The sequence below is a fragment of the Eretmochelys imbricata genome, chromosome 3, assembly GCF_965152235.1.
Source record: "Eretmochelys imbricata isolate rEreImb1 chromosome 3, rEreImb1.hap1, whole genome shotgun sequence".
Classification (NCBI taxonomy): Eukaryota; Metazoa; Chordata; order Testudines; family Cheloniidae; genus Eretmochelys; species Eretmochelys imbricata.
The window spans coordinates 6,743,528-6,768,617 of record NC_135574.1 but is presented as its reverse complement, the minus strand read 5'-3'; the positions used below and the strand labels follow the sequence as shown (position 1 = coordinate 6,768,617).

The window sequence follows — 25,090 nt, the reverse complement described above, 5'->3', positions numbered from 1 at the left end:
TCCCATGGCTTGAGTAGTATTTGAAAAGCCGAAGGCACCACCTCCCAGCACCTATTCCACTCGCCCATAATCAGGGGCAGGAGAAATCTTGTCAGTACTAAAAACTAAGACACTTGTTTGGTTCCTGCACCCCCATGGGGCAGAACTCAAGGCCATCATATAGGCAGTGACATGCTTGGTTTTCTGCCACTTAAGAGAGGGTGAGTGCTGCATAGGATACATTCCCCCTCCCCGCCCCCGGCCTGGCAAATGCATGGGCCTGTATTGCTATGAATCCTAGAGGAAAGTTGCTCAGATGGGAGGAGGTTTGAAATGGTAATCCCTTGGGACACCTCTGCTGTAGCTTTCACGGGTGGATGCAGGAGCAGCTGTACTTGGATGTTTGGGATCTATAACCCCTCAAAGGGGTCTCTTATTAACAGTGCTCAGTATGCAAACCCAGTAAGCTGAAGCCAGAGCAAACACCAGACTGGTAAAAAAAACACCATGTTTATTTTCAACCCTGTTCTATTGAAATAAGAACTGCCAATTCACAGCCACACGTGAGCAAATGAGACTTACCTGCATAAAGAACTAATCTGGTTCATGAAAACACAGTCAAGCCTTCTCCACTGGGAACTACAGCTGCATAGGGTCACATATGGAGAGGGGTTAAGAAAGTGGGGCGCGCTCTCTCACCAGCAGTGCTAACATCTTACTTTTTGCATTTCCTTTAGCTTGGACAGTGCTTTTAGATTGGTCTGTTTCCCTTTCTAGCTCTGGACCATTAGCCCAGTGTGGCTGGCTCTGTAACAACACATGGGGAATAATCTAAATCCTATAAAAAAAAATAGCTTCACTAACCCCCTCTTTGAAGAGCATCATTAACCATTTCTATCCATATCATATTAACCCCTTGCGGTGACAAGCTAAATACTTGGCTTGAACCAAGACACTTGGGTTTATTTAACTCCCCATTAGACTCTGCAGCCATGTGGCATCAGAAATTGCCAAAAATGAGGCCTAATGCAAAATGCATTACCACTTAACACTGGGAGCTTTGAACAGCTGTCCCAGAGGGCAAAGCTGTATCTTCAGTAACAGCTCTCCTTCCCTCCTGTCACCACTTGTATTTACTCACACTCATTCCTTTTGTTAAAGCAGATTTTTAAGCTTTCCCTTGTCTTTTGCTTAGGGGAAAACAGCATCAGGGCTTGTGCAGTTGAAACAAAGGTAAAAGGGGTGAATCTGGGGGAGAAGCCTGACTGATAGTGAGGTTGTTGGGTGCAAAAGAGCAGAGATGTGACTCCAAGCAGAGGAGCAACATGGAGGTGAATTAAAGAGAGACAAGGCAATAGTGCTCACTGTACGTAGAAAGAGGCTAAGAAAAGCTACCAAGGCTGAGCAGCAGCAGAGCTGACAGTGTCACACAAAGCAGTTATTTGACAGTTATGATCCCTCATACAGACGTCAGAGATGGAAGAGATCAGTTAGCTCACCCACTCCAACTCCTTGTGACTGATCCAGGAACACTCCTTCCAACATACACTAAAGATTAAGTCACCAGGGCTTCAAAGCTCCATGGAAGCTTTTCCTTGTATTCAACCTACATTTTTCCCTTTCTTAGCATTTGCTCATTTCAAATCCTGCCAGTAGAGGGCTGCCCTATAGCACTTAACAAGAGCTACTCTCCACAAACAAACTCTGGGTAACTATCAAACAGCTGTGGACAAGTCTTCTGCTTCACAGGGAGGACATGGAAGGGAGAAAGCAAGGCAGCAGTAGCGTTGAGAGACCTACAGCAGAATAGGGTACCACAAATTGCAAACCTGTGTGTAACTGCACGCATCTTATGCGATGTGCTAGCTATGATTTTGGGCTGCATATGCAGCAGCATCACCCCAGCTGTTAGAGGACAGACTGCACATGGGTAACTCATTTGGAAGACCCAGACAAACTGGAGAGAGCTCAGAGAGGAGAAAGGAAGAGGATGAGAGACCTGGAGGAGCTGACTTTGACAGAACTACAACAGCTCCAGGAGGATTGAAAGACAAACTAAAGGACATCTCACTACTACCTATTCTCTATAGGCCATGACAGGAGAAGAATTCAGCATCAGAGACAGGAATAATGGGGTGAAATTTAGGCTGAATGTCCAAGAAAAATTCTGCCCTAGAAAGCAAGACCTGTTGGTCTAAGGAATAATTTTCCCCCTGGAAGCAGTGGAAGCTCCATTCCTGGAGACATCTAAAAATGAGAATTGACGCAACCTAGTGAGTATGTTGTAGGGAAAAAACCCACTCTGGCTGTGGAACAGACTAAGTGTGCCATTAGATCTTTTCCATCTTTGCTCACTGCAATTCTGATGGCTCAAAGCTGATATGTGAATATTTATTCTGGAATAAGCTGCATTCATACATTCCACCAAAATCCCTTTCCATGGAAGTGAAAGACATGGGTGTTTCATCATCTCCAGTGAAGAGCATTGGCTTTAACAGCAACATGTAGTAAAAAGGTTATAAGTTCTTCAGCAGATGCATCTTAAAATGATGCTTTTAGGACACATGCAGCTTTATTGTCTCCATATAGATCTGTACCATTTTTACAGCCAGACGCACCCAGGAAAGCTACATATTCTGGTTAAGTCTGTATGACACAATGAAGGTGAGGGACCTATAATGGGAAGCTAGGGTAAAGGTCATTTGAGCAATCTGAACTTCTTCAGATGTTGGTGCACTTCCTCTTTGGGGTAGGGTCTGAGTGCGATGCAAGTAGCGATGTTCTCTGGCTGCTCTATCCACACTTTGTGATCGATGTTGTGTTGCTTCAGAGTCTCAGCTAGCGTCGTCAAGGCACACTCATCCAGGGCCTAGAGAACAGGGGGGGTGAAAAATTCACTGTGAGCTCAACATGAGATTGTCATGGGAAGCCAGCAGTAAAGGCAGCCCTCATGCTGACTGATCAGATCTTCTACCTCCATACTACTGCTCCCCACACACGTAGACAATTCTAACACCACTTTCTAGTCACACAGTATCAGAAGGATCTCAAAGCACTTCAACTGCATGTGCAAAATCTAAAGAGAAGAATTACCTGCATGCAACTGAAATGCAGCTAGTTCTGGGATGGAACGTGGCAATCGCCGCTGGTGCAGAATACTTCACAGCTTTTTAGGAATAGAAAAAGAATAACTCTGCCACTGAAACTTCAAAGGGACTCACACAAAGTTAGCCAGAACATAGCAGTAACCCTTCCATAGGTGCCTAGCATTCCTTAATGGAGGCAAGGCCTCCCTTTTATGTATTTGTCCAAAATAAGTCCAATTCTTGAGGGTAACTCAAGTCTGCAATTCTGCCTACGGGAGAGAAATCCTTTCACCAAAAACTACCAGGAGTGATTGGCAGAATCTGCTTTCCTGTGATTCAAGGGGCAGATAGGGACAATTACTGGGAAAAGTGTCACCACAGGATGCAGGTGATTAGTAAAATACCATGCTGGGGAGTGCCTAGCACTTTACAGATTTCTCAAACTGTGTCCTAAAATGCTCAGAGTTTAAGGTTTAATCTGTTCTACAGAATAATCACACACCCCTAGCTGATACAGCTATGCCAGCAAATCCCCTGATGTATATGCAACTGAGCCAACAGAAGAGTGCTGCTGATGGTATAGCTCATATTGTTCAGAGCAGTGGTTTAGCTACACAATAGAAAAACCTCCTCCTGTCAGCTTACACTGCATCTACACTAGGGGGCGCTGCCAGTACAGGTATGCAACAACAAAAAATTAGGAGTATAGACAAGCCCCAAGTACGGGCTCTAAAGGGGAGCAGATGCTTAAATGGAAGTGAATCTTGACTGCATCTGGAGCGGAGAAGGTGCTCTCTTCCTCAGGATGGGCGGGCATGGACTCTGATGGAGGATTTATTAGACAGTCACAGAACTGGAAGGAACCTCAAGAGCTCATCTAGTCCAGCCCCCTACACTCAGGGGAGGAATAATGATCTAGACCATCCCTGGCAGGTGTTTGTCTAACCTGCTCTTAAAAATCCCCAATGATGGAGACTCTGCAACCTCCCTGGGCAAGTTATTCCAGTGCTTCACCCCCCTGACAGTTGAAAAGTTTTTCCTGATGTCCAACCTAAACCTCCCTTGCTGCAATTTAAGCCCATTGCTGCTTGTCCTATCCTGAGAGGTTAGGAAAAACAATTCTTCTTCCTCATCCTTGTAACAACCTTTTACATACTTGAAAAAGTATGTCCCCTCTGTCTTCTTTTCCAAACGAAACAAACCCAATTTTTTCAATCTTCCCTCACAGGTCATGTTTTCTAGACTTTAATCATTTGTGTTGCTCTTCTCTGGACTCTCTCCAGTTTGTCCACATCCTTCCTGAAATGTGGCGCCCAGAACTGGACACATTACTCCAGTTGAGGCCTAATCAGCACGGAGTAGAGCAGAAGAATTACTTCTTGTGTCTTACTTACACCACTCCTGCCAATACATCCCAGAATGATGTTCGCTTTTTTTGCAACTGCGTTATACTGTTGACTTACACTTAGCTTGTGGTCCACTGTGAGCACCAGATCCCTTTCCGTAGTACTCCTTCTTAGGCAGTCATTTCCCATTTTGTATGTGTGCAACTTTTTATTCCTTCCTAAATGGAGTACTTTGCATTTGTCCTTATTGCATTTCATCCTATTTACTTCAGACCATTTCTCCAGTTTATCCAGATCATTTTGAATTTTAATCCTATCCTCCAAAGCACTTACAACCCCTCCCATCTTGGTATCGTCCGCAAACTTTATAAGTGTACTCTCTGTGCCATTATCTGAATCACTGATGAAGATATTGAACAGAACCAGACCCAGAACTGATCCCTGCGGGACCCCACAAACTATGCCCTTCCAGCATGACTCTGAACCACTGATAACTACTCTAACTAATCCAATCAACATGTATTGGATGGGCACCTAGATACCACACCATTAGCACAATATAAATAGAGATGATTATTCAAGTGCCCAACATATTCAGAAATGGTCATTCAGGACCTACAAGCTCCACACGCTGTGGGCTACCACAACTCCTTTGCACAGCTGCTCACTAAACATCTCAGGTGCTTTGCCTGTCACATTGTTCAAGGGTGTATATAAAGGTTGCTACTTTTCTTCCCCACCACCTTCTTCAGTATGCTGAACTAGAAGCAAACGGGTGCATTCTGTCCATGTAGAGGACACTCAGCTCCTGCACGCGACGGGCAGAGAAGCAGATTCCTTCCTGGGTGCTCACACCGTACATCGGATGGTTAGTGTAGGAGGCTGCTACCACACTGATCTACTTTTTTCATGGAAGTGACAAGTCAGCCCAACAAATGGGGCATGGAGTCCTTCAATTCTCTTCCCTCTGGCATTTTCAAGCTTGTGAGCAGTTTTTCCATCTGCATTTGCCTTTCTGTAAAAGGAACCTATGGCTGTGAGGTCAGATGTTACCTGTGAGGGCACTGCAAGAGAGCAGTTTAACACCACTCAACAGTGTGTGATAATCCCTTGGATACTGAATACAAATCTGTTGCATGGGAAATTTCTCCCTTACCCTTGCCCGTGCACAACTCGTTGACTCTGTAACATCACCCCCCAAGATGTCACAGTGTTCTATCAAACCCGAGCTACCATTCTTCCCTCTCAGCCCTCTTTCTCCCATCTCACTCTCACACAGTTGAGTACTCAAACCTCTTCTTTGTCACCCAGATTTGCATCATCATCTCCACACATCCAGGCTCTTGCCACTTTGCTGCTTCTTCCTTTGCAGTATATCTCCTAGTTTCCCTCTCTGATTTGTAGCCTCTTCCTTGCATTATCTGTCTAGTTTAGAGTGGAAGTTCTTTGGGGCTAGGTTTCATTTTCCTGAATGCTTGCAAAGCAATAGATGGTACCATATAATAAGCTTGTCATTCTAGGATAGCTCTCAAGGGCTGGTTTTTCATTCTAGGTTAGCTGCAGAGTGCTGGGCTGGCATTATCTCTAGAACATTGGACAAGTCTTACTGTGACATCAAACCATCTCATAACTCAAGACTAACAAAATATTACCGTTACCTTTCAGCAGTGGGTGTGAAAACCAAGACTTGAAACCAGACAGGTACCAACAGGAGCAATTTCAGAGATCACACACACACGACTGCAGATTGAACAATGAACTTCCCCCATGCATTGCTTCAGTTAGGTTATATCAGAATACAGACAGAACTGCAGAATGAAACCAACTCCCTATGCAGACAGCTCCCAAATAAGTGTCTCAAAGCTGCAACAAGTTAGTTTTGAAAAGAACTATTGCCCCCTACTGATCTTTTACTGCCAATAGGCAAATCAACCCTCAGTTCTGGCAGCAAATGCAGCTGCTGAAATAAACATGTTAGGGGGAAGAGATGACGACGTATTACAACAGACTGTAGGAACAATAGGGAAGGATACTTTTTTAATAATTGTGAGACAGCCTCACAACTATGCTTTTCTTCTGTATGAGGCTAGTTTATATGGAATGAGGGACTGATAGCACTAGCTAATGCCAAGAATAACATAGACAAGTATTCCACTTCTACTACTAGGTAAACAATAAAACCTTGCCATCATACAGCACTTATCATTATCCCCATTTTACAGATGAGGAAATGAAGTAGAGAAAGGTCACACAGGAAGTGTAGGTGGAGCTGGCGGAACAGATCCAGATTTTCTGACTCTCCGTTCCATGCTATAGCCACCAACCACACTGCCTTTGGTAGAAGCAAGGACTGCTAAAAACTGGGTAATTTTCCTCTTAAGTATTCATGTTCTGCTCATACATATGAATAGACCAAGAGCTGGGAAGTAGGTTCAGTAGGACTACTTGGATTTGAGATAAGATATGAGTTCCATAATGCCACGTTTTATCTACACTGCAAGGCCATTCACATGCAAGTTGCTTGAGAAGTGCGTGTAGTGTCCCTCTCAGCTAGTCCACATAAACAGCAGCCTTCAACTCCTGCCAAGCAACAAAACTCTTTCAATAACTCAAGCAACGTGCTTATGACTTGTGAGGGGGGATAGTTACATATGCTGTTACTTATATTCTGAATGTTCAGACCGAGGGAAATCATCGTATGCAGAAGTGTCCGAAAGACACAGCTTTCTAAGGTGTCACAATCGGCCATGCCCTCATCTCACAGTTTAGAAGTAAACAATTGCCACCTTATGGACAGATGGTTTAGAAATTCCCATACAGCAATGCCCCACTGGACAGATACTTGACTATATCAGATTTAACTGTCCTGACTATTGCTTCTCTCTTTATGTCAATGGAGTTTCTTTAATCCAATTGACAGTTGGGACTTGTAGACTCCACAAGTCATTTGAATTCTGGAGCATCATGTGCTGGAACCTGTAGCTAGAACCTCCATGAGAAACTGAGCATTTGGATCAAGACAGAACCTGCCGGGTGACCAGATGCTCTGGTTTTGCTCTGCTGGGCCTACTTTTCTGCAGCCCTACCCGCTCTCTGCCTTCCCTAAAGCAGGGGCTGCCAAATGTCCTGTGCTTGGGCAGTGCTGGAAGTAAAGCCTGGATGCTTCGCAGAGCCAGGCACCTGCATCCATGCCAGGAAACGCTGCAGGACATTTTCCTGGTTCAGGCGGCTTCGCACCTCTTCCTTTGGGCAGGACACGGCTTTAGCGCTCGGCACACACAAGGGGAGCAGCACTAGCCCCGGCCCTGGGGCTTTGCCCTCACACGGAGGAATGACGGTTCCTACCGGGATTCGCAGCGCGGACCCACCGCTTGGCGCTAGATGAAGCCAGGCACCCCGAGGGCTGGTCCCGTCCCCTGCACTGTACGCAGAGCGCCCAGCTCTGCACAAACCTGCCCTCCCACACGTGTGGGCCTCTTGGGACCCCTCTCCCCACAGGCCTGGGCCTCACCCCCAACCCCACGGGCCCCTCACCCCCACGTCTCCTGCGCTTCCCCTTCTCCCCACTAGGGGCACTCCCGCGGCCCGGCTCGGCCCAGGGCCCGCCCCCGCCCTAACGCCCACGGGCCATATCGCGTCCCACGGGCCCCGCCGCCCTTCCCCCGAGCCAGGGGCTCCCCCCGGGACCCGCTCACCTCCAGCACCACGGTCCTCATGCTGCCGCCCTCAGCCAGGTAGGCCCCGGTGTCCGCCTGCCCGTAGTGCGCGTGCACCGCCGCCAGGGCCGCGTGGCAGGCCTGAGCCACCAGGGCCCCCAGCGGCCACGAGAGCGGCTCCCGCTGCAGGTCCCCCCGCAGCACCACGTACTGCACTAACCGTCGCCCCGAGCTACCGCCGGGCGCCGCCATCTTAGCGTACGGACACCTGGCGGGAGGGAGAGGCGCGGAGCATGCCGGGAAAAGGGCCCAGTCACTCCTACCTTGCGGTACGGAATCAGCACGCACGGCATGCTGGGAAAACAGGCTAGGCGCCGCCATCTTAATGTACGGAATCGGATGGCGGTTGCGCGGAGCATGCCGGGAAAAGGGTTTGCTCAGCGCCATCTTCTAGAACGGACTCACTCAACACTCAGGCTATGCTGGGAAAGCAATGCGGGCGCCGCCATCTTGTCGTACGGTTACGGGGGAACGAGAATGCTGCTTGCCGGAAATAAACCCTGGGTGGGGCGTCTCCACTTCCTTTTCGGGCAACCGTGCCGCGGGGTATGCTGGGAAAGAGAATAAAGGGAGTTTCGTGACGTATTTCCGGTGGGGGTTGGTACGCGGGAGGTTTGAGCGCGGGACCCGTAGCCGGTTTCCATGGTGCTCGCGGGTGAGTCCTGAAGCCGCAGTAGGAGGGTCCGCGTTGGTGTCCCCGTCCCCAGAGCGGGGTCCGGCCTGGCTCAGTCCCCGCGCCCACCGGCCCGCAGAGCCCCTCCGCCCCGGAGTCCCACCCCCAAAACCCAGGAGTCCGGACCCCTTCCCCTCCCCCGCCCCGCCCGCCCCCAGGAGTCCGGACCCCTTCCCCTCCCCCGCCCCGCCCGCCCCCAGGAGTCCGGACCCCTTCCCCTCCCCCGCCCCGCCCGCCCCCAGGAGTCCGGACCCCTTCCCCTCCCCCGCCCCGCCCGCCCCCAGGAGTCCGGACCCCCTCCCCCTCCGCCCGCCCGCCCCCAGGAGTCCGGACCCCCTCCGCCCGCCCGCCCCCAGGAGTGCGGACCCCCTCCCCTCCCCCTCCGCCCGCCCGCCCCCAGGAGTGCGGACCCCCTCCCCTCCCCCTCCGCCCGCCCGCCCCCAGGAGTCCGGACCCCCCCCCCGCAACCCCCAGAAACCCCTCCAAAACAGGAAACAGAACCCCCCTCCCCCAACAGAACCCAGAAGTCCTACTGCCCCCAAACCTCCAGAACCTAGGAGTCCTGACCCCAGCCACCAGAACCCCTCCCCAAACAGCACACAGGTGTCCCAGTGCCTCCCCGCCCAGAACCCCTTCCTGAACAAGGAATAGAATCCAGGGGTCCCAGCTCCCAGCCCTCCCCACCAACCTGACCGCCAGAACCCCTCCCAGGGCAGAGATCAGAACCCAGGAGTCCTGTGTCTTCATCCTCACCAGGGTCCAATGCCCACTTGCTTTAACACGGTCACTCCAGTGAAGGCTGCTCTGAGGCATTTTCCTGCACCAGCTGTTTGTGAAAATGGCTTCTCTGTATATGCGCCCCCTTTCCTTCCCTTCCCTGTCTGAGGAGCAGGAAGAGTCAATGGGACGCCTCATGAAAATAGATTAAAATTGTTTTATACCATATGCACCTTCAGAAATCAACTTGGAGACATGGTGTCTGTACTCCTGCTAATGCCTTACAGTCAGCACCTATACCCAGTGCCCTGGGGGAGGCATCCTTGATCCCAGCCATAGAAAAGCCGCAGGTGCAGAGATTTTCATGGGCTGAAGGCATTGTACCATCTAATTCTTTCAGTAGATAACCTAAAATGTAAAAGAGCGATCTCTTCTTTTCAGCACAAATAAGCTTGCGGTGGCAAAGCCCCTAGTGCCTTTGTGGCGTAATTCTACCGGGCAAGTACTTACCACGAAGATCCTTCATTCCACACTACGTACTTTTGCCATTGCCTAAGAACTAGACGTGACAATGGAAGAGGCAACAGCTTACCTGAGAGATGGTAAGTTGCTAGGGAACAGACCGCAGCTGCCTTCACCTTTAATGTGGAGCGATGACCTGAAGAAACTATGGGTCTTAAGTGCAAAGTGCTCTTCAGCTCAGTGAAAGTGATACTCTCCTCATTCACAAAAAGAAAAGGAGGACTTGTGGCACCTCAGAAACTAACAAATTTATTTGAGCATAAGCTTTCGTGAGCTACAGCTCACTTCATCGGATGCATTCATTCATTCATTATTTTTTTTCCCCCCACTGAATGCATCCAATGAAGTGAGCTGTAGCTCACGAAAGCTTATGCTCAAATAAATTTGTTAGTTTCTAAGGTGCCACAAGTCCTCCTTTTCTTTTTGCGACTACAGACTAACACGGCTGCTACTCTGAAACCTCTCCTCATTCAAAATCACTCCTTAAGATCCATTTCTGCCATAATAATAAAATCTAGCTTTTATGTAGCACTCTTCATCTGGAGATCTCCAAGTACTTTGCAAAGGAGGTAAAGATCATTATTCCTATTTTACAGGTAGGAGAGCTGAGGCAGAGGTGTGAAGTGACTTGCCCAAAGTCACCCATTAGATGTGGGAGCCTGTGTTTCCTGAGGTCCAGTTCAGTGCACTACCCACTAGCCCAGTGGTTTTCAAACTGCGGGTCGTGACCCAGTACTGGATCACGGCAGCTCTGGTCAGCACCGCTGACGGGGCCATTAAAAGTCCTGTCAGCAGTGCTGCCTGGCTAAGACAGGCTAGTCCCTATCTGTTCTGACACCATGCTGTGCCCCGGAAGCAACCAGCAGCAGGTCTGGCTCCTAGGCAGGGGGGCCACGGGGCTCTGCACGCTGCCCCTGCCCCAAGCACTGGCTCTGTACTCGCACTGGCGAGCCAGGGGGGCTGTGCTTGTGGGCGAGAGCCACATGGAGCCACTTGCGCGCCTCCACCTAGGAGCCGGACCTGCTGCTGTCCACTTCCAGGTCTGTGGCGCCAGGACAGGTGGGAAGCCTGCCTCTACACCCCCACTGTGCTGCTCACTGGGAGCTGCCCAAAGTAAGCCCATGCCCCAACCCCCCTCCCCAGCCCTGAGGCCTCCCCAAACCCGGAGCCCCTTCCTGTACCCAAAATCCCTCATCCCTGGCCCCAGCCCAGAGCCCTGACCCCCCTCCTGCACTCCAGCCCAGAGCCCCCTCCCACATCCTGAACCCCTCATTTCTGGCCCCACCCCTGCATCCCAACCTTCTGCCCCAGCCCTGAGCCCCTCCCACACCCCAAACCTCTCATCCCCAGATCTGTTTGGTCGCAGGCATCAACAATTTTCTTCAACTGGGTCACTAGAAAAAAAGTTTGAAAACCACTGCACTAGTCTACACTGCATTAAAAAATTAGCCAGCTAGCAATGGCTACATCAAGGGGTAATTAAGACTCAGTCATATACATAAGACCAAAAAGCCCCTTAACTGTAGATTATTTCTCTTTCCCCTAACCTATATAAGTATGTCATGATTAGGGTCTCTCCATGGTACAGTACAGTGCCTAGCATGATCTGGGTGCTACTATAATATACATAGGCTTGGCAGAATTCAATTCCCCCCACCCCCCCAATTTTGACAGTTAACGTAGATTTTTATTTTTAAGATTTTATCATCAATTAGTATCACTTGTTTTTCAAACATTTGCTGCAAATTAAGGCGGGGGGTAGGGCTAGGGTAGCACTGACAGGGGAGCTGCTGAGAGGTCCAAGACGCCAGGGCGCAAAGAAGGCTGCAGTCCTGGCACAGAGGCCCCCGGCCATGACTGCAAGCAGGAGGACAAACCTTTGGCCATGGAGTGCTACTGAACAGTTCTTGCCCAGGGACAGCTCCCACGCTCCTGGCTGATGAGTGAGTGGGGCTGGGGCAGCAGAGCTGCAGAGGATTCTCTGCACTGGTGACGCCTGATCACTGAAGGTGCAAGGCGTGGGGAAGCCTGTGGTCCTGGCAGGGCAAAGCAGAGACCCCCGTGGACAGAGCTGTGAGGGGGAGGAGGAGCCCCCCAGCAATGAGGTAGGCCATTCTGCTGCTGAATGGCTCCTGTCCGGGGTTGGAACCATTCAGCAGTGGAGTGGCCTCTCCAACAGCTGGGGGCTTTGCCTCGTCATCTCAGTCCTGCCCAGGGGTCTCTGCTCCACTGGGCTTGGACAGCAGCATTCACTGCATCTGGTCCCTGCAGGGATTGGGTGTTACCGGCCCTGAGGCCATGCTGTCATGGGAGTGAAGGAGCTGGGTTGTGACAGCACGGTTGCAGAGGACTCCATGTATCCCCGTGGCTGGTGACACCTGATCCCTGCAGGCATGTGGTGAGGGGACTGTCGCTTCCTCCAACAGTTACTAACTGATTTTTTTTCGTTGATTTTAGGGTGTCAGCTGAAATAACTGATGTCTATAGATTTTTAAATCCTGCCCAGGCTAAATATAAATAAATAATTGCAGGCTGGATTTATCTGTTTTTTCCTTTCCTGGAGGGGTCCTATCCCATCTGGAAAAGCTGGAAGCTCATGCACGGAAACTAGCACTGAAGCAAGAAGAAACTCAACGGCAGCAGGAGAATTTGGTCAGGCTGAGAGCAAGAATCCAGGAGCTGAGACTCCAAAGAGATGAACTCCAGACCAAAGTGAACCTGCAGCAAGTTGGGGTAAGAATTAGGTGCTTGTCACGTACAAGTGGCAGAAGGTCCCTGACCGACTTCTGTCCTTCCAGACTGTGTGATTGACTTATTTATATTATTTCTCTAATACAACTAGCTGCTATTCTTTCCCTTCACTTTTTTTTAAATAACTTCATGGTGCTGGCTTGAGAAAACGCAAGACTGAAGTCCTGCTCACAGAGCAGGTGCAACGCTGCCATGCCCTGCTACTTACAAAGAAACTGTTGTGCCCCTATCCTAGAACTTTTTTCTTCTCCTGTCACAAAACAGTATTCCAAGCAATCTGTCTTGCCCTGCTCTGAGTAGAGCAAATCCCCAGCAGCAGCCTGGGCCACCCTTCATCCAGTGAATACTTGATGTTTCAGTGACTTCTGAGCGGCTTTTCTTTCATGTCTTGTCTTTTATAGCTCATCAGGCAGGAAGGAGCTACCAGCAGTAATGTGGAGCCCGTCCAAGGAGCAGAGACCGGAGGGCAAGCTCTTCTAAAATGGAAAGTGGAAAATGTGAAGGCCATGCTGCAAGCCTTTCATCTGACAGGTAAAGCCCTGAGATCCGTGTAAGCTCTGACTAGTGCCCTGCAGTCCATAGTCAGTTCCTGTATGTGGGGCTGATAGGTGTCCTTGATCCCAGCCACTGGTTTTGTAGCGTTCTCATTTTGAAGGATGAACTTGCTATCAAGCTGATTGTTTTCTATTAAAAGTGATTCTATTGTGCTTTTAAATAACAGTCATTAAGAGTGTTGAGGTGCTAGAAGATAACTGAGTTTGAAAGAGATTAATTCATCTAGGGTTGATTCCCTTTGTCTGTCACCTCGGATTCTCCATCCACCACTAGAGGCTTCCATGATACTGAGTTAACACACCGTGTTCAGAACAAATTCTCATTGGCTGAGCCTTCCCTAAGGGCAGGATACTGTTTCTAACTGTCTCCGAGCCTTTTCAAATTACTACTTTAATGGGCGTCACTTTCACCACAATTTCCAGTTTCTCTAATTGAATTGTTATTGAACCAATCTTGCCAGGATGCAGATGAGCTGATTAGGGGAGCATTTCTCAACCTTTTTGGATGACTGTGTATCAGTTTAATCAGTCTTGGACCTTGGCTACGCCAGCCAGAGCATGCTGCCTTCCTCCACTCAACTGTGCATTCTTTAACTCGGCACTGAGTTGGGACTTCTCATGATGGGAAGACCGGCTTGGAGCAGCCCAAGCTCCATAGCAGGCTAGGGTGCATGCACATGTGTGGAAGCTGAGCAGAAAAATACCAGGACCCAGCACAGAAGCTCAGTGGAAGAAGTTGGGAACCTGGAGCACTGCTGGTCACAAAATCCTGAACCCACTAGAAGGTTGAGGGGAGGGTTATAAAAAATGATTCCAGGGTTCATGCCTCTTAATTCTTCCAAATCCTCAATCCTCTTAGGAGCCCTGTCTAAGGACTAAATGTATGTAGTGTATTCCATATGTAGAACAACAAAAATTGAGCTGTCCATGCCCCCTTAGCAAAGCTTTCTTACAATAGTGTTCTAGAATGGTGCTGAATAAAGACCCCTTTTTGTACCCAAGGGATTAGTGGGAAATTGACCAAACAAGGAGTCTGTTTCTGCATCAGCACTGCTTATGAAGGCACCTACCTGGACTCCTACTACCTCGACCTCCTCATACAGCAACCAGTCCAGATTCATCACCACTCTGTCCCCATCTTCATCCCCTTGGAGCAAATAGCCAAGAAGTACTTGCAGACCGACATCAAATGTTTCCTGGCTATGTTGTCTGATCACCTGAATGCTTATGCTGGAAGGAAATACCAGGCAGATCAGTTACAGGTACCGATGGCCCCAGCAACCACATTAATCTATTCTTCACCTTTTGTATGTACGAAAAGGGAGATAAATGATATGAGAGGGTTATCTACCCACATGTATTTGGGGGAGTGGGTGAAGTTACAATAAATATGAGGTGGGAAGGACTCAAGATTGTGTGGCTTGAGAACCAGGGATCTGAGAGTTCTAATTCCACTTTTGACAGTCACTGGGTATGCACTTGAGTAGGTCATTAAACCATTCTACCTAGGTTTCCACATCAGTAAAATGCAGAACATGACAGGGTGTTAAGAGGGTTAATGAGTTAACATTTAAGCTCTTTGAAGACACATGTTAAGTAAGTATTGCATTCCAGGTATGTGTGGTGGGAGGAGAGCTAAACACGCACAATAATATCTTTTGTTTAAATCTGAAACTGTGTTAGGTTGTAAATATCCTAAAAGCCTGTGGGCATCAGAGCTTGCATGGTATTTTTATGCAATGAAAATTGTGCAGAGAATTGTTTGTGTCAGAATTTGTATAGGAAGCTGTTAAGATGTAGCTCCTACAAAGGAGCACTCAAGGTTCCAGTTTTAGGTGTTGCATTGCTAATTATAGCATGAAATATGAACTCACTTGAAAACTGATGGAAATATGTCTTAAATGTGTTCGCATGCATAACTAAAATATATATAAAAACAAAACTCATTGGCTTTAGAAAAATAAACATGTGCAAGTCCAGGAAACGTGGAGTTAAGATTCCACAAACAACTTCCACTCTGTTCCACCCCATATCCACCACACAGTCCATCTATATCCCTGAGAGACTCAGACTTGTACCTTCTCCAAACTGCCCTGATTCTCTAATATTTTCCCTAGCTTTTGTACACAGAACAGACATGTTCCTCTCCTCCTCCCACCTGCCCTCTATACTCCTTATTGCAACATCTTCGTATCTTTTTAGCAGAGGGCATTTGCTGATATTAACCATTGTTAAAATCACAGTCTGCCATGTTCACTCTGTCTACTGAATACAAATGCCACAATCCTCATCTGTTGTAGGGATGATGTTCTATGTGTCAGGATACAGGGTGGGGTAGATTTCAGATATTTTGTGCAGTCTAAACTTCAGGTTTCCTGACTTGAAATAAAAACGTGTGCCAGCTCTGATGTTTTTACTGCGAGGTTTTTGTTTGAGGTATGTACAATATGTTTCCAACCTTAAATCTGTCAGACCTAAGTGTGTTTAAGATTTAGCAAAATGGGAGAAATCCCAGCCCCGCTCTCTGAGTGAGTCCCTTTCATAGTGTCGTGCTTCTGTTTGTCTTCGTCCCTACAGGACCATTTTTCAGCCTTTCTCGAAGGAACCTTGCAGAGAAACTCCTTGCATAATGTATTGTTCTTTAATTATGATGTGGAAACAGAAAGCAAGACCTTTCCATTCAGAGCAAAGCTGGTTTACGGCAATCTCACCCGTAGTCTTCCAACTGAGGCCATTATTACATGTAAAGGTAAAAGAAGGACATCTGTGTCCAACCAGAGAACATTTGTATGGAAGCAAGACCGTAGCAAAATAATCTGCATTGGGGCTTTCATAGTCTGTTTTTATTATTATTAAATAATAGTCTGGTCATATTATTATTGTTCACTATTTGAACTTCAGGCCAAGAAAGAAATGAGCAGCTTATTTTATTTCTTGAGCCCTCTGGAAAAGCAAGTCACGTGATTCCTATGTAGCTAGAGCTTTGTTCCGCAGAGGTTGTGGCCTCATGTTATAAACATTTTACAGACTTGTTACAGCTCCCATCTTAGCCGGGCTGTAAGATGGTTCTGGATCATTAGGGGCCTTGTCGGGACTGAGGTGTATGGGAAACCAGGGCTGGAATGAGTGTGTGTGCAGGAGTGCACATGCAAATAGTCTCAGAAAAATGCATGTTAATTTGTTACCTTGAATAACTTCAAATAGCAGAAAAATGCTAAAATTCATAGACTGTAGAGCCAGAAGGGACCGTTGTGATCATGTAGTTCATAGATTATATTAATAGATTATATTATTATATTCATGTATTATAAAGCCAGAAGGGACCGTTGTGATCGTGTAGTCTGATCTCCTGTGTAACACAGGCCAGAGAACTTCCCTGAATTAATTCCTGCTTGAACTAAAGCAGATGTTTTTAGAAAAACATCCAGTCTTGATTTATGAATTGCACATGATGGAGAATTGGCCACATGTTGCTCTGGTCCCCACAGGAATATATGAAGCTCTGTGCCAAGCACGCAGGCCAAATCAACCTGTATTCTAACAATTGAGGAACCTGCCATGTTACATCCCAATTCCCTGAAACAGAAAGTTTGGAGGATAGAGGGGCTCATAATGAATTCAGAAGTGTGCGCACTCTCAGCCATAGTTACAACTTGCTCAAGTATCCCACTTATCCATTGTGGTAAAGATTATCCCATGATTTCTCTCCACACTTATGAAAGCCTTGGGATTGGAAAACCTCTCTCTGGGTGAGGAAGGAGGAAGAGCATTCATAGTGAATAAAATTTGATACTGTGTAGTTTGACGGCATTGGCCTGTACAGTATACTAGAAAGCAAGTGATGGCACAGGGGGAGATAGGCAGTGTGATTATGGCTCTCACCTGAAACATGAAGGGATAATATGAACTATAGTGACAGAAAGCTTTGTGCCTGGGAACGGTCTGCCTGTCCTCCCCGTCCTCTTCAGGAAATCTGTCCTCCCTCCTCCATAATATTGTTTTTCTATTATCATAGTCTTGGACCAGGACCCTGTTGTGCTAGGGGCTGTACAGGCACAGCACAGAGACAGTCCCTGCCCGCAAAGAGCTTACAATCCAAATATACGACAAGAGAGAACAGCTGGATATAAACAGACTGACAGGGGAATCATGAGATAATACTGGACAGCAGTAAAGCCTTTGAGGCAGGGACCATCTCTTATCCAAATTTCCAATGATGTAAACGTTTTATAGTCAAATTATAGTGCTTGTCATATTACAGTCTCCCCATCGGTTTGTGATGGGCTACCATAAATGTTAAGGGTTGGTCTAAGAAATCTAGGAGTTCCTCTTGATCCAAAGCAGTTGCGAGGTTTGCACTGTCTGACAGCCTGTTGACTCTGATTCTGCTTTCTGTGGATTCTTTCCCAGAATGTCCCTGTACCGCAGGCTTACGTACAACGAATAGGCAAAAGACTTCATGGTTAAAAAGCAGCCAGTTTGTGGCTTCTGCTCCCTATCTGTGCTTCGTAGCAACACTTACCTCCTGTGGGTGCAGTGAGGGTTAACGAGTTAATGCGAGGCTTTGTGCGCCTTTAATATTGCCCCAGCAATTATCTTGCAGAAGGACCCTGCAGCTGGGCCGCCTGAATGGGGGGCTCTGACTCTTTTGCTCTGCACCTGGTCCAGTGACGGGCTAGACAGAGCTCTGGGGAAAGGAGCAACTCGAGCTACTCTTAGCCAGTTGCTGGTTGTCTGGAGGCCCCATTGGCCAAACAGCAGAGCTGGTGTGGAACTGAGGCCCAGCTCTGCGGGCGGAACACCACCTTCAGTCTCCTGCTTCCCTCTGCCACTTACAACACCAAAGGGAGTCTGATCTCCTGAAGCTGTTTCTTCCCTTCCCCCCCCACCCCCCCGTCAGCCCTCTGCAGATGAAGCTGTGGCCTTTGCCCAACAAGTTCAGATACAGCAGTTCTGAGCACCAATGTCTGAAAGATAAGCTGCTCCCCTGGCACTTCCCTCACGTTTACACACCCCGAGCCATGCTTAGGGTTGCCCCCCCCCCCATCCAAGTTTTACCTGGACAGTCCAATTTTTGGCTTCTGTGTCCAGGTGTCATTTAGGGTTGCCAGGTACCTGGCTTTCGACTGGAAGTCTGGTTGAAAAGGGGGCCTGGCAACCTAAATGGCACCCGAACCAAAAGTCCGGTTACTATGGGGAGGTATCGTGTCATTAAAGATCTTGCTCAGCTGGGGTTCTTCTACCTGCCAGTGATGGGGAGAGGAGCATGTGACGGGTGGGACCTTGGGGGAAGAGGCGGAGCAGGGGCGGGGTCTTGGGGGTCCAGTTACCAGCAATTTGAAAGGTGGCAACCCTACCCATGGCTGTCTCAATGCCAGGAAAAAGTGGGTCTGGAGCCATTTCCTCTCCAGTGCTGGGGGAGAGACTCACTCAGAGCAGCTGCATGTCAGGGGAGACAGAGTGGAGAGTAAGGAAGGTGGAACAGAGGGGGAAGGGAGGGTGACAGATGAAACCAGATGGGACTCCCAACATATGCAGAGGTGGGGAGAAGAGAAATCAGAAGCAAGGAGCTTTGTGTTAGGGGTAATACTGAGTTCCTTTCAGCTACACTGATTTGTTGGTTTCTCTCTGAAGCAGGGGATGTTTCTGCCTCTCTGGTGGAGAAGACAGCAGCTCATTCAAACTTATTCCGCCACACGGCTCTGCACAAAGCCTTTGATTCCTTCAAAAGAGCAGCAGAAAGTCTGGATCAATCGATGTAAGCAGACAACGCCCTGTCCCCAGGTCAAATGCACTTACGGTGCTTTCTGATCGCTGTAAAGCTCCCTGGGAGGATGCTACTGTGTAAATGCTTTTTAGACTGGACTGCAGCAGAGTTTCAGGAAAATGCCTGAGGAATAGCTAAACCAGTTCATAGTACTGAGAACACTGTCTTCTTGAGCGGCCCTTAGATGCCTGGTCTCTGCATATCCTTCTAGAGCCCCTCTCCTCTGGCGAATTGCTAATGGGTTGCTGACAGATTAACAACAGTTGCTATCATGGCTCCATAATACTTCACGAGACTGGACAGCAGACACACAGGAAATCCATCTCCCCATTGGAATGGTAAACCAGAGACTTTCAGAGTTGTCAGGTAAACTTCACAAAAGTGTAACAAAACTTAGCCCTAGTGAAAGCTGTCAGGGAAACACCCCCGGGGCTTGCAGTCTTCCCTGTATCCCTCCAGCTGGTATCAAATGGTGTAGAGCAGGTGTAAGCTTCCTCTAGGTTGCTTTGCAAATGGCATGTTTAGTTCTAGGCCTCATGCTGAGCTTATTAAGGAAGGCTCCAATTCTGCAACTGGATTCATGCAGGACAACCTCCATGACTTCCATAGGGCTCTGTATAGGTGCAATGTTCCTACTGCATAGGTCACGGCCTATGTTAGCCGTTAGTGCCGACTGTGATAGTGCATTTTGTGATGAGAGCTCTTACCCTCCGTGAGGTAGACTACGGGCTTGACTACAAATTCATTATTAGTGGCACTTTCACTTTTTAACTTGTTACTAAATATGCCTCATGATTAAAACTGCAAGAATCTTAAAAATCTAATTTACTTTTCACTATGATGGTGGGCAATTATTTCTCTCAAGCCTGATGAGTGATATTTGACTAGGCAATTCTTCTTCCCACTTCCCATGTACCAGCCCAGTGCTGCAGTGGTTGCAAATGCAGCAGGGAAATGTTTGATTTATTTTGGTTTGTTCCAGAGGAATTTTAAAAATAGTTTATTAAAACTCTTGAAGATAGTTTAGGAGTCCAAATTTAACCTGACCATCGTTTTAAATTGCAACCTGAAGTTCTATGGCACATTGGCTGAGATTTATTTTATTACAACTGCATCATTTCTAAGTGGAAGACTATGCTTCTGATGTTCAGAGTTAATTTGGGGAGGGTGCTCATGAAGATTTATGAAAGAACTGAGCAGATGGTTGCAGAAAATTCCTGCAGGTTGCTGTTGCATAATGTACGGCCTCTAACTAGATTCCTGTCTGAAAATGTCTTTGTTCATAACAGCTAGCATCCTCCATCGTTTTTTAGAATGGTGAAAGGCAGTTTCTTCCTTTGCCTGTTGCAATACCATTGCTGCTCCCTCTGCCGCTGCAGTGGCATCTACCGCTGACTAGGTGTGCAGATTGTGTGTGTGTGGGGGGGGCTTTGACACAAGCAAATACCATTCTATTTCTGCAGAGCATGCAGGAGCATATCTGTGGGGAGCGATAGGTTAAGGGGGGATTTCTCTCTTCCTCTTGTGAGAATGAAATGACCTGTCCACCTAACCATATGTTATAGGGAAGAGGAGCCCTCAAATCTACACCTGTGACCCTCTGCAGCCCCTTGTCTCTGGGCACAGATTACACTGATCCGGTACAGGTATTACAAATGAACATTATTTCCTAAAGATTTTTAGTTTTAACTTCACAAAAACCTCCTCTAGCTTGGAAGTAACAATTATTAAACTGAAAAGTGTAATGTATTAATTACAGAGAATAGAGGGACTGGGTTCCTGCTGAAGCCTGGTTGATTAACCATCTCAGATAATTACTAATGTTATATTACCTGTGGCAAAAGTCATCAGAAAAGGAACTTACTGACCTTCTGTTTCAGATAAATTAGTTTTCAGAAACTGCCAGTATTAGAACTGCAAATAAGGTCTTCTAGTCCATTGCTCACACGCCCTTAGCCAGTTTGAGTGTTCCGTGGAGCCTGATTTCCAGTTTGTGTAATTGTAAATGACTCAAACAAAGCTTCACCCATTTCACTCAGACCTTTTCACAAGTTAATGGATCTTAGTGTGAACAAGTTTGCCCAATAGCCTTACTTCCTTCCTGTTTCTCGTTGTGTGACACTACATAATTTTGCTTTCTCCTTGGTGTTTATATTCATGGTATAAGTAATGAAGGGTACTATGGGCTGAGGAGTCCAGGAGCAGTCATACATGAGGTGACAATACAGAAACAACAAACCATTTATTGTCTTGCATGTGCATTTTTCTGTGACTCAAAGTTAGCACAGTTCTTGAGGTAGCAACAGGCAGGAAAACCAGCCAGTCAAATTGCACCCCCCTCCCCCACTTATTCTACAGGGCTCTTTGACCTATTAGCAGAAAGCTAGGGATGTCACTTAAAGGAAAGTGCAGAAAGCCTGATCTTTCAGGATCTCAGACAGCCCTCAGACAAGAGCAAGCAGGTTCTTGCATGCCAACAGGAGGGGTGCGCTGTAAGAACCTAGATGGAACACAGAGGTCAGACCACTAGCATGATAAAAATGCTGCTGGTGTATGTCTACACTGCATTTAGTCACCTGGCGCTGGCCCGGGCCTGCTGACTTGGGCTAAGGGGCTGTTTAATTGCGATGTAGAAAATTGGCAGCCTGAGCTCTGGGACCCTCCCACTTCACAGGGTCTTAGACCCCAGGCACCAGCCCAAGCCTGATTGTCTACACCACTACACTGTTGACATACCCACAGGCAACAGGAGTAGCAGAGGCTGTTTGTTTCTAGCACTGAGGGAGAGCTACGCAGTCTGTTCCTGAGTGTGTTTGAATTGCATAGCACAGGGGCTCAAACTTTTCCAAGGGGGACGGGGGACTAAACCTAAGGAAAGTTTCCTTCTGAACACTACTGGTACCATCATATCCCTCTGGCATCTACTGCGATTACTTTGCCAGGTAATGTCTCTAATTCATTTAACTGTCTCCAATGCTATGAGTGTTTTGCCTTGCTTGGAAATATTAATTGCTCTCCATTCTTTTATTCCTCTCGCTTCCCTGCTCATGCTTCTGTGATGCCTGTTCCCCTTCTCATCCTTGTCCCTTATACGTATGTTCTTGCTCACTGGAGCCCTTCTCCCCAACATCCACTGCCCAGCTATCTCATCTTCTGCTCCCCTTAGTCCCTGGATCATGCTACTATGTTAGTTTTTCCCCTAGATGTTCCTTGGTAGTTGCTGGTTCCTGTTTCCTTTTCTTCACAATAGCCCATCTGAGAGGGAGCTACATTAGTCCCTCTTTGTTTCCGGCAGCTTTACAGGCTCTTTTCAATGGAGACAGCTGTAGAAGCTGCTGGGACCACCAAGGCGGTGGGTCTAGGACAATGTGACCAAGGCTCTCCAAGGCCACTTCAGCCTGCAATGTGGGAACCATGTAGGAACAAATGTTCTTGAGCAGCTCTTCCCAACCCTTGTGAGCCATCCTACTGCCTGAGTCTGCGGTATGAACCTCAGTCTCAGAGGAAACCTTTCCTTCTTCCCAAGGGTGAACTAGTGGAGGTAGATTTGGGAAGAAAGAGTGGCGGGGGAGAAAGCCAAGGCTCTGCAAAGTTTGCTGGCCCTTTTGGAGATGGGAAAACAAGTGGCTGGAGCCTATAGAAGTGATCTGAGGGCTGGGGCCTTGCTCTACCTGTTTACACCTGTGCAAAGTATATGTAACCCCATTTTAGGTACTACACAGTTCCCCATTACCTAAGCACCTCACACACTTTATTTATCCTCAGAACCACCACCACTACCACCCCCTTTGAGATCGGCCAGTATTATATCTCTATTTTGGGGCTGGGAGAGGGATACCCAGCGAGACTAAGGCCCCGATCATTGAAGTCAATGGGAGTTAGGAGCCTAAATACCTTAGGCCCAGATCCTCTAAGTGATTTGCACAACGTCTCAGAGGGAATCTGTGACAGAACAGGGACTTGAACTCAGGTTTCCCAACTCCTAGGCATCTGCTTTAACAAGTAAACTGTCCTCCTCCCTCTGGTCTGGTGGTGTATACGCCCACTTTGCACAGCTGTAAGTGACAGTGCAAGGCAGTGGTGCACGAGACCTACACTTTAATTGTGGCTGCACTGGCCTTGATGTTCTTAAGCCCAAATTCAGACCTGGTGTAAATGGCCATACTTAGAACCCCCTGAGCTCAGCAAAGCTGCACCCACCTATAGTAGGGTGACATGCCAAATGGGTGTAAATTACTTGTTTCCCCCACTCCCAAGAGCAAGCAAGCTGTACAAGCTACTTTCCTTTTCTGCCTCTATTTAGAGTATGACCAACTACCACTTCATTTACACCACCACTGAATTTGGGACTGGGTGATGTTCATGACAGTGAAACCCACAAGGGCTCTGGTCCAGTGGATGAAGAAGGTTGCTGTGAGTCAAGCCCTTTGGATTTTATTTCCAGCTAAGTAAGCTTGGGGCAAGTCACTTACATCTGGTCTAACTAGAAAATTAGGTCCATTTAACCACATTGGTCACATGTGAAAAATCCACACCCCTGAACCGTGTAGTTAAGCTAGACTAAGTCCCCATGAAGCCAGTGCTAGGTCAACTGACTAATTCTTCCGTCGACCTAGCTACCCCTTCTCAGGGGGATGATTACTTACACTGGCAGGAGAAAGTCAGCCGTGCTGCCACAGTGTTTAAGTGTAGGCAAGCCCTTACGCACCTTTGAAAAGCCCCCTGAGCACCAATCTACATCTTTAGGCCCCTGAATACCTTTAAAAATTGGGCCTCTTTGCCTTAGTTTCCACATCTGGAAAGGGCCTGAAGATACTCACTGCTGTGAAGTGCTGGCTGACCTCCAGCTGAAAAGGTGTTATACACGTGCTAAGGATTTGTATTACTCTCTCCTAGTAGCTTCACAGCTCAGAGAATGTATTTACACTACAGGCCTGGAAATTCATGTGGGGACGTGTTTTCCCTTCCTTGCTGTGTTTGCGCAGAGCCCCTCATGGGGTGAGGCCATGAGGCACTTGACCATCCAGCAGCCTCGGCCAGAGCATGGAAGTGTTCAGGACAAACTGGACACAGAATCACTGTCTTTTAAATTCAACTTGTTCTATTCAAGAATCTAGAGAAATAATTACACTGCTTTTGTTTTCAAACAGAATATTGGATGAAGGCTTTAATAAAACAGTCTTGTTCTTTGCCAATACCTGTCCATCTCGTCCTTAAAGCGACAGCAAAGGTGACAACAGCAGCGAGCGGAGTGCAAGGCAGTATCGGAAAGAGAAATCCGCAAATAGTCTAACAGACACAATTAAAAATATAAATGTCAATCTGTATCTTTTTATATATATATTTATATATTTGAAATACACAACATTGGTTTTTATTTCTTCACCTCCAAGTCAAAGGAAATATTGCACTCTCTCTGATCTCCTAGCTACGGTGGCATAGGGCAAGGATGAGCATCCTGTGAACTAACAGAAAGCCCAAGTGCTCCTGTTTTAGCTCTCCTGGCGCACACCAGAGATTTTTCCTCTGACCACCCACCCTGAGTTTTTATCTCTTAGCAACAAACACTAAGTGGAGGCTGGGTCTGTGGCACTAAATTAAATCCAAGCCACCTGCCTCTCTCGATTACACTAACAGGATACACAGGAGCCTACTGCAATTGGGAGTGCTCCTGAAATGCTGCGTGAGGATTCCGAACAGTCAGACCCACACCAGCACAATGGTGTGTGTGTGTGTGTGAGCTGTAGGGGGATCGGATCAGTCCCTCCTGTCTCCCTTCTGCTAAGCTGCAGATGGGGAGCTGAAGTCAAGCAGACCCCTCTAAGATAAACCTCCAGGAAAAAAGGAGCAGGCCAGGGGTTGGTTTCTCTTAAATCTAGACATTAGGTTGAAAGATGTTACTATCAGTCTCGTTTCTAGAGCGCTGGGCACTCAAAGCTGCTTGTCTCTTGCCAGTGGGAGGCACTGGACTTCATTTGC

The 25,090-nt window shown here is 47.7% G+C and overlaps 2 protein-coding genes across 7 annotated transcripts; one reads left to right on the top strand and one right to left on the bottom strand.

Annotated features, from left to right (window-relative positions):
- Positions 1–470: 470 nt before the first annotated feature.
- Positions 471–8,597, bottom strand: PTRHD1 (peptidyl-tRNA hydrolase domain containing 1). The gene is made up of 2 exons (XM_077812327.1): positions 8,107–8,597; positions 471–2,848 (listed from the first exon to the last, which is right to left on the bottom strand). Exons 1-2 carry the CDS (start codon positions 8,512–8,514, stop codon positions 2,678–2,680), a joined length of 579 nt encoding a protein of 192 aa, XP_077668453.1. The 5' UTR covers positions 8,515–8,597; the 3' UTR covers positions 471–2,677.
- Positions 8,551–24,399, top strand: CENPO (centromere protein O). Of its 6 annotated transcripts, none has more exons than XR_013345533.1 (8): positions 8,688–8,782; positions 9,959–10,119; positions 12,603–12,772; positions 13,192–13,321; positions 14,347–14,606; positions 15,922–16,093; positions 18,979–23,559; positions 24,262–24,399. XR_013345533.1 is itself a non-coding variant. In XM_077812325.1 (7 exons), exons 2-7 carry the CDS (start codon positions 10,089–10,091, stop codon positions 19,104–19,106), a joined length of 891 nt encoding a protein of 296 aa, XP_077668451.1. In that variant the 5' UTR covers positions 8,551–8,673; positions 9,959–10,088; the 3' UTR covers positions 19,107–24,255. The 6 variants fall into 6 exon arrangements, 3 of the variants coding, with proteins under 3 accessions (XP_077668451.1, XP_077668452.1, XP_077668450.1); XR_013345535.1 differs by having other exon boundaries at positions 18,979–19,477; positions 24,262–24,391; XR_013345534.1 differs by lacking the exon at positions 24,262–24,399 and having other exon boundaries at positions 18,979–19,477; positions 20,677–24,255.
- The last annotated feature ends 691 nt before the right edge of the window (positions 24,400–25,090 follow it).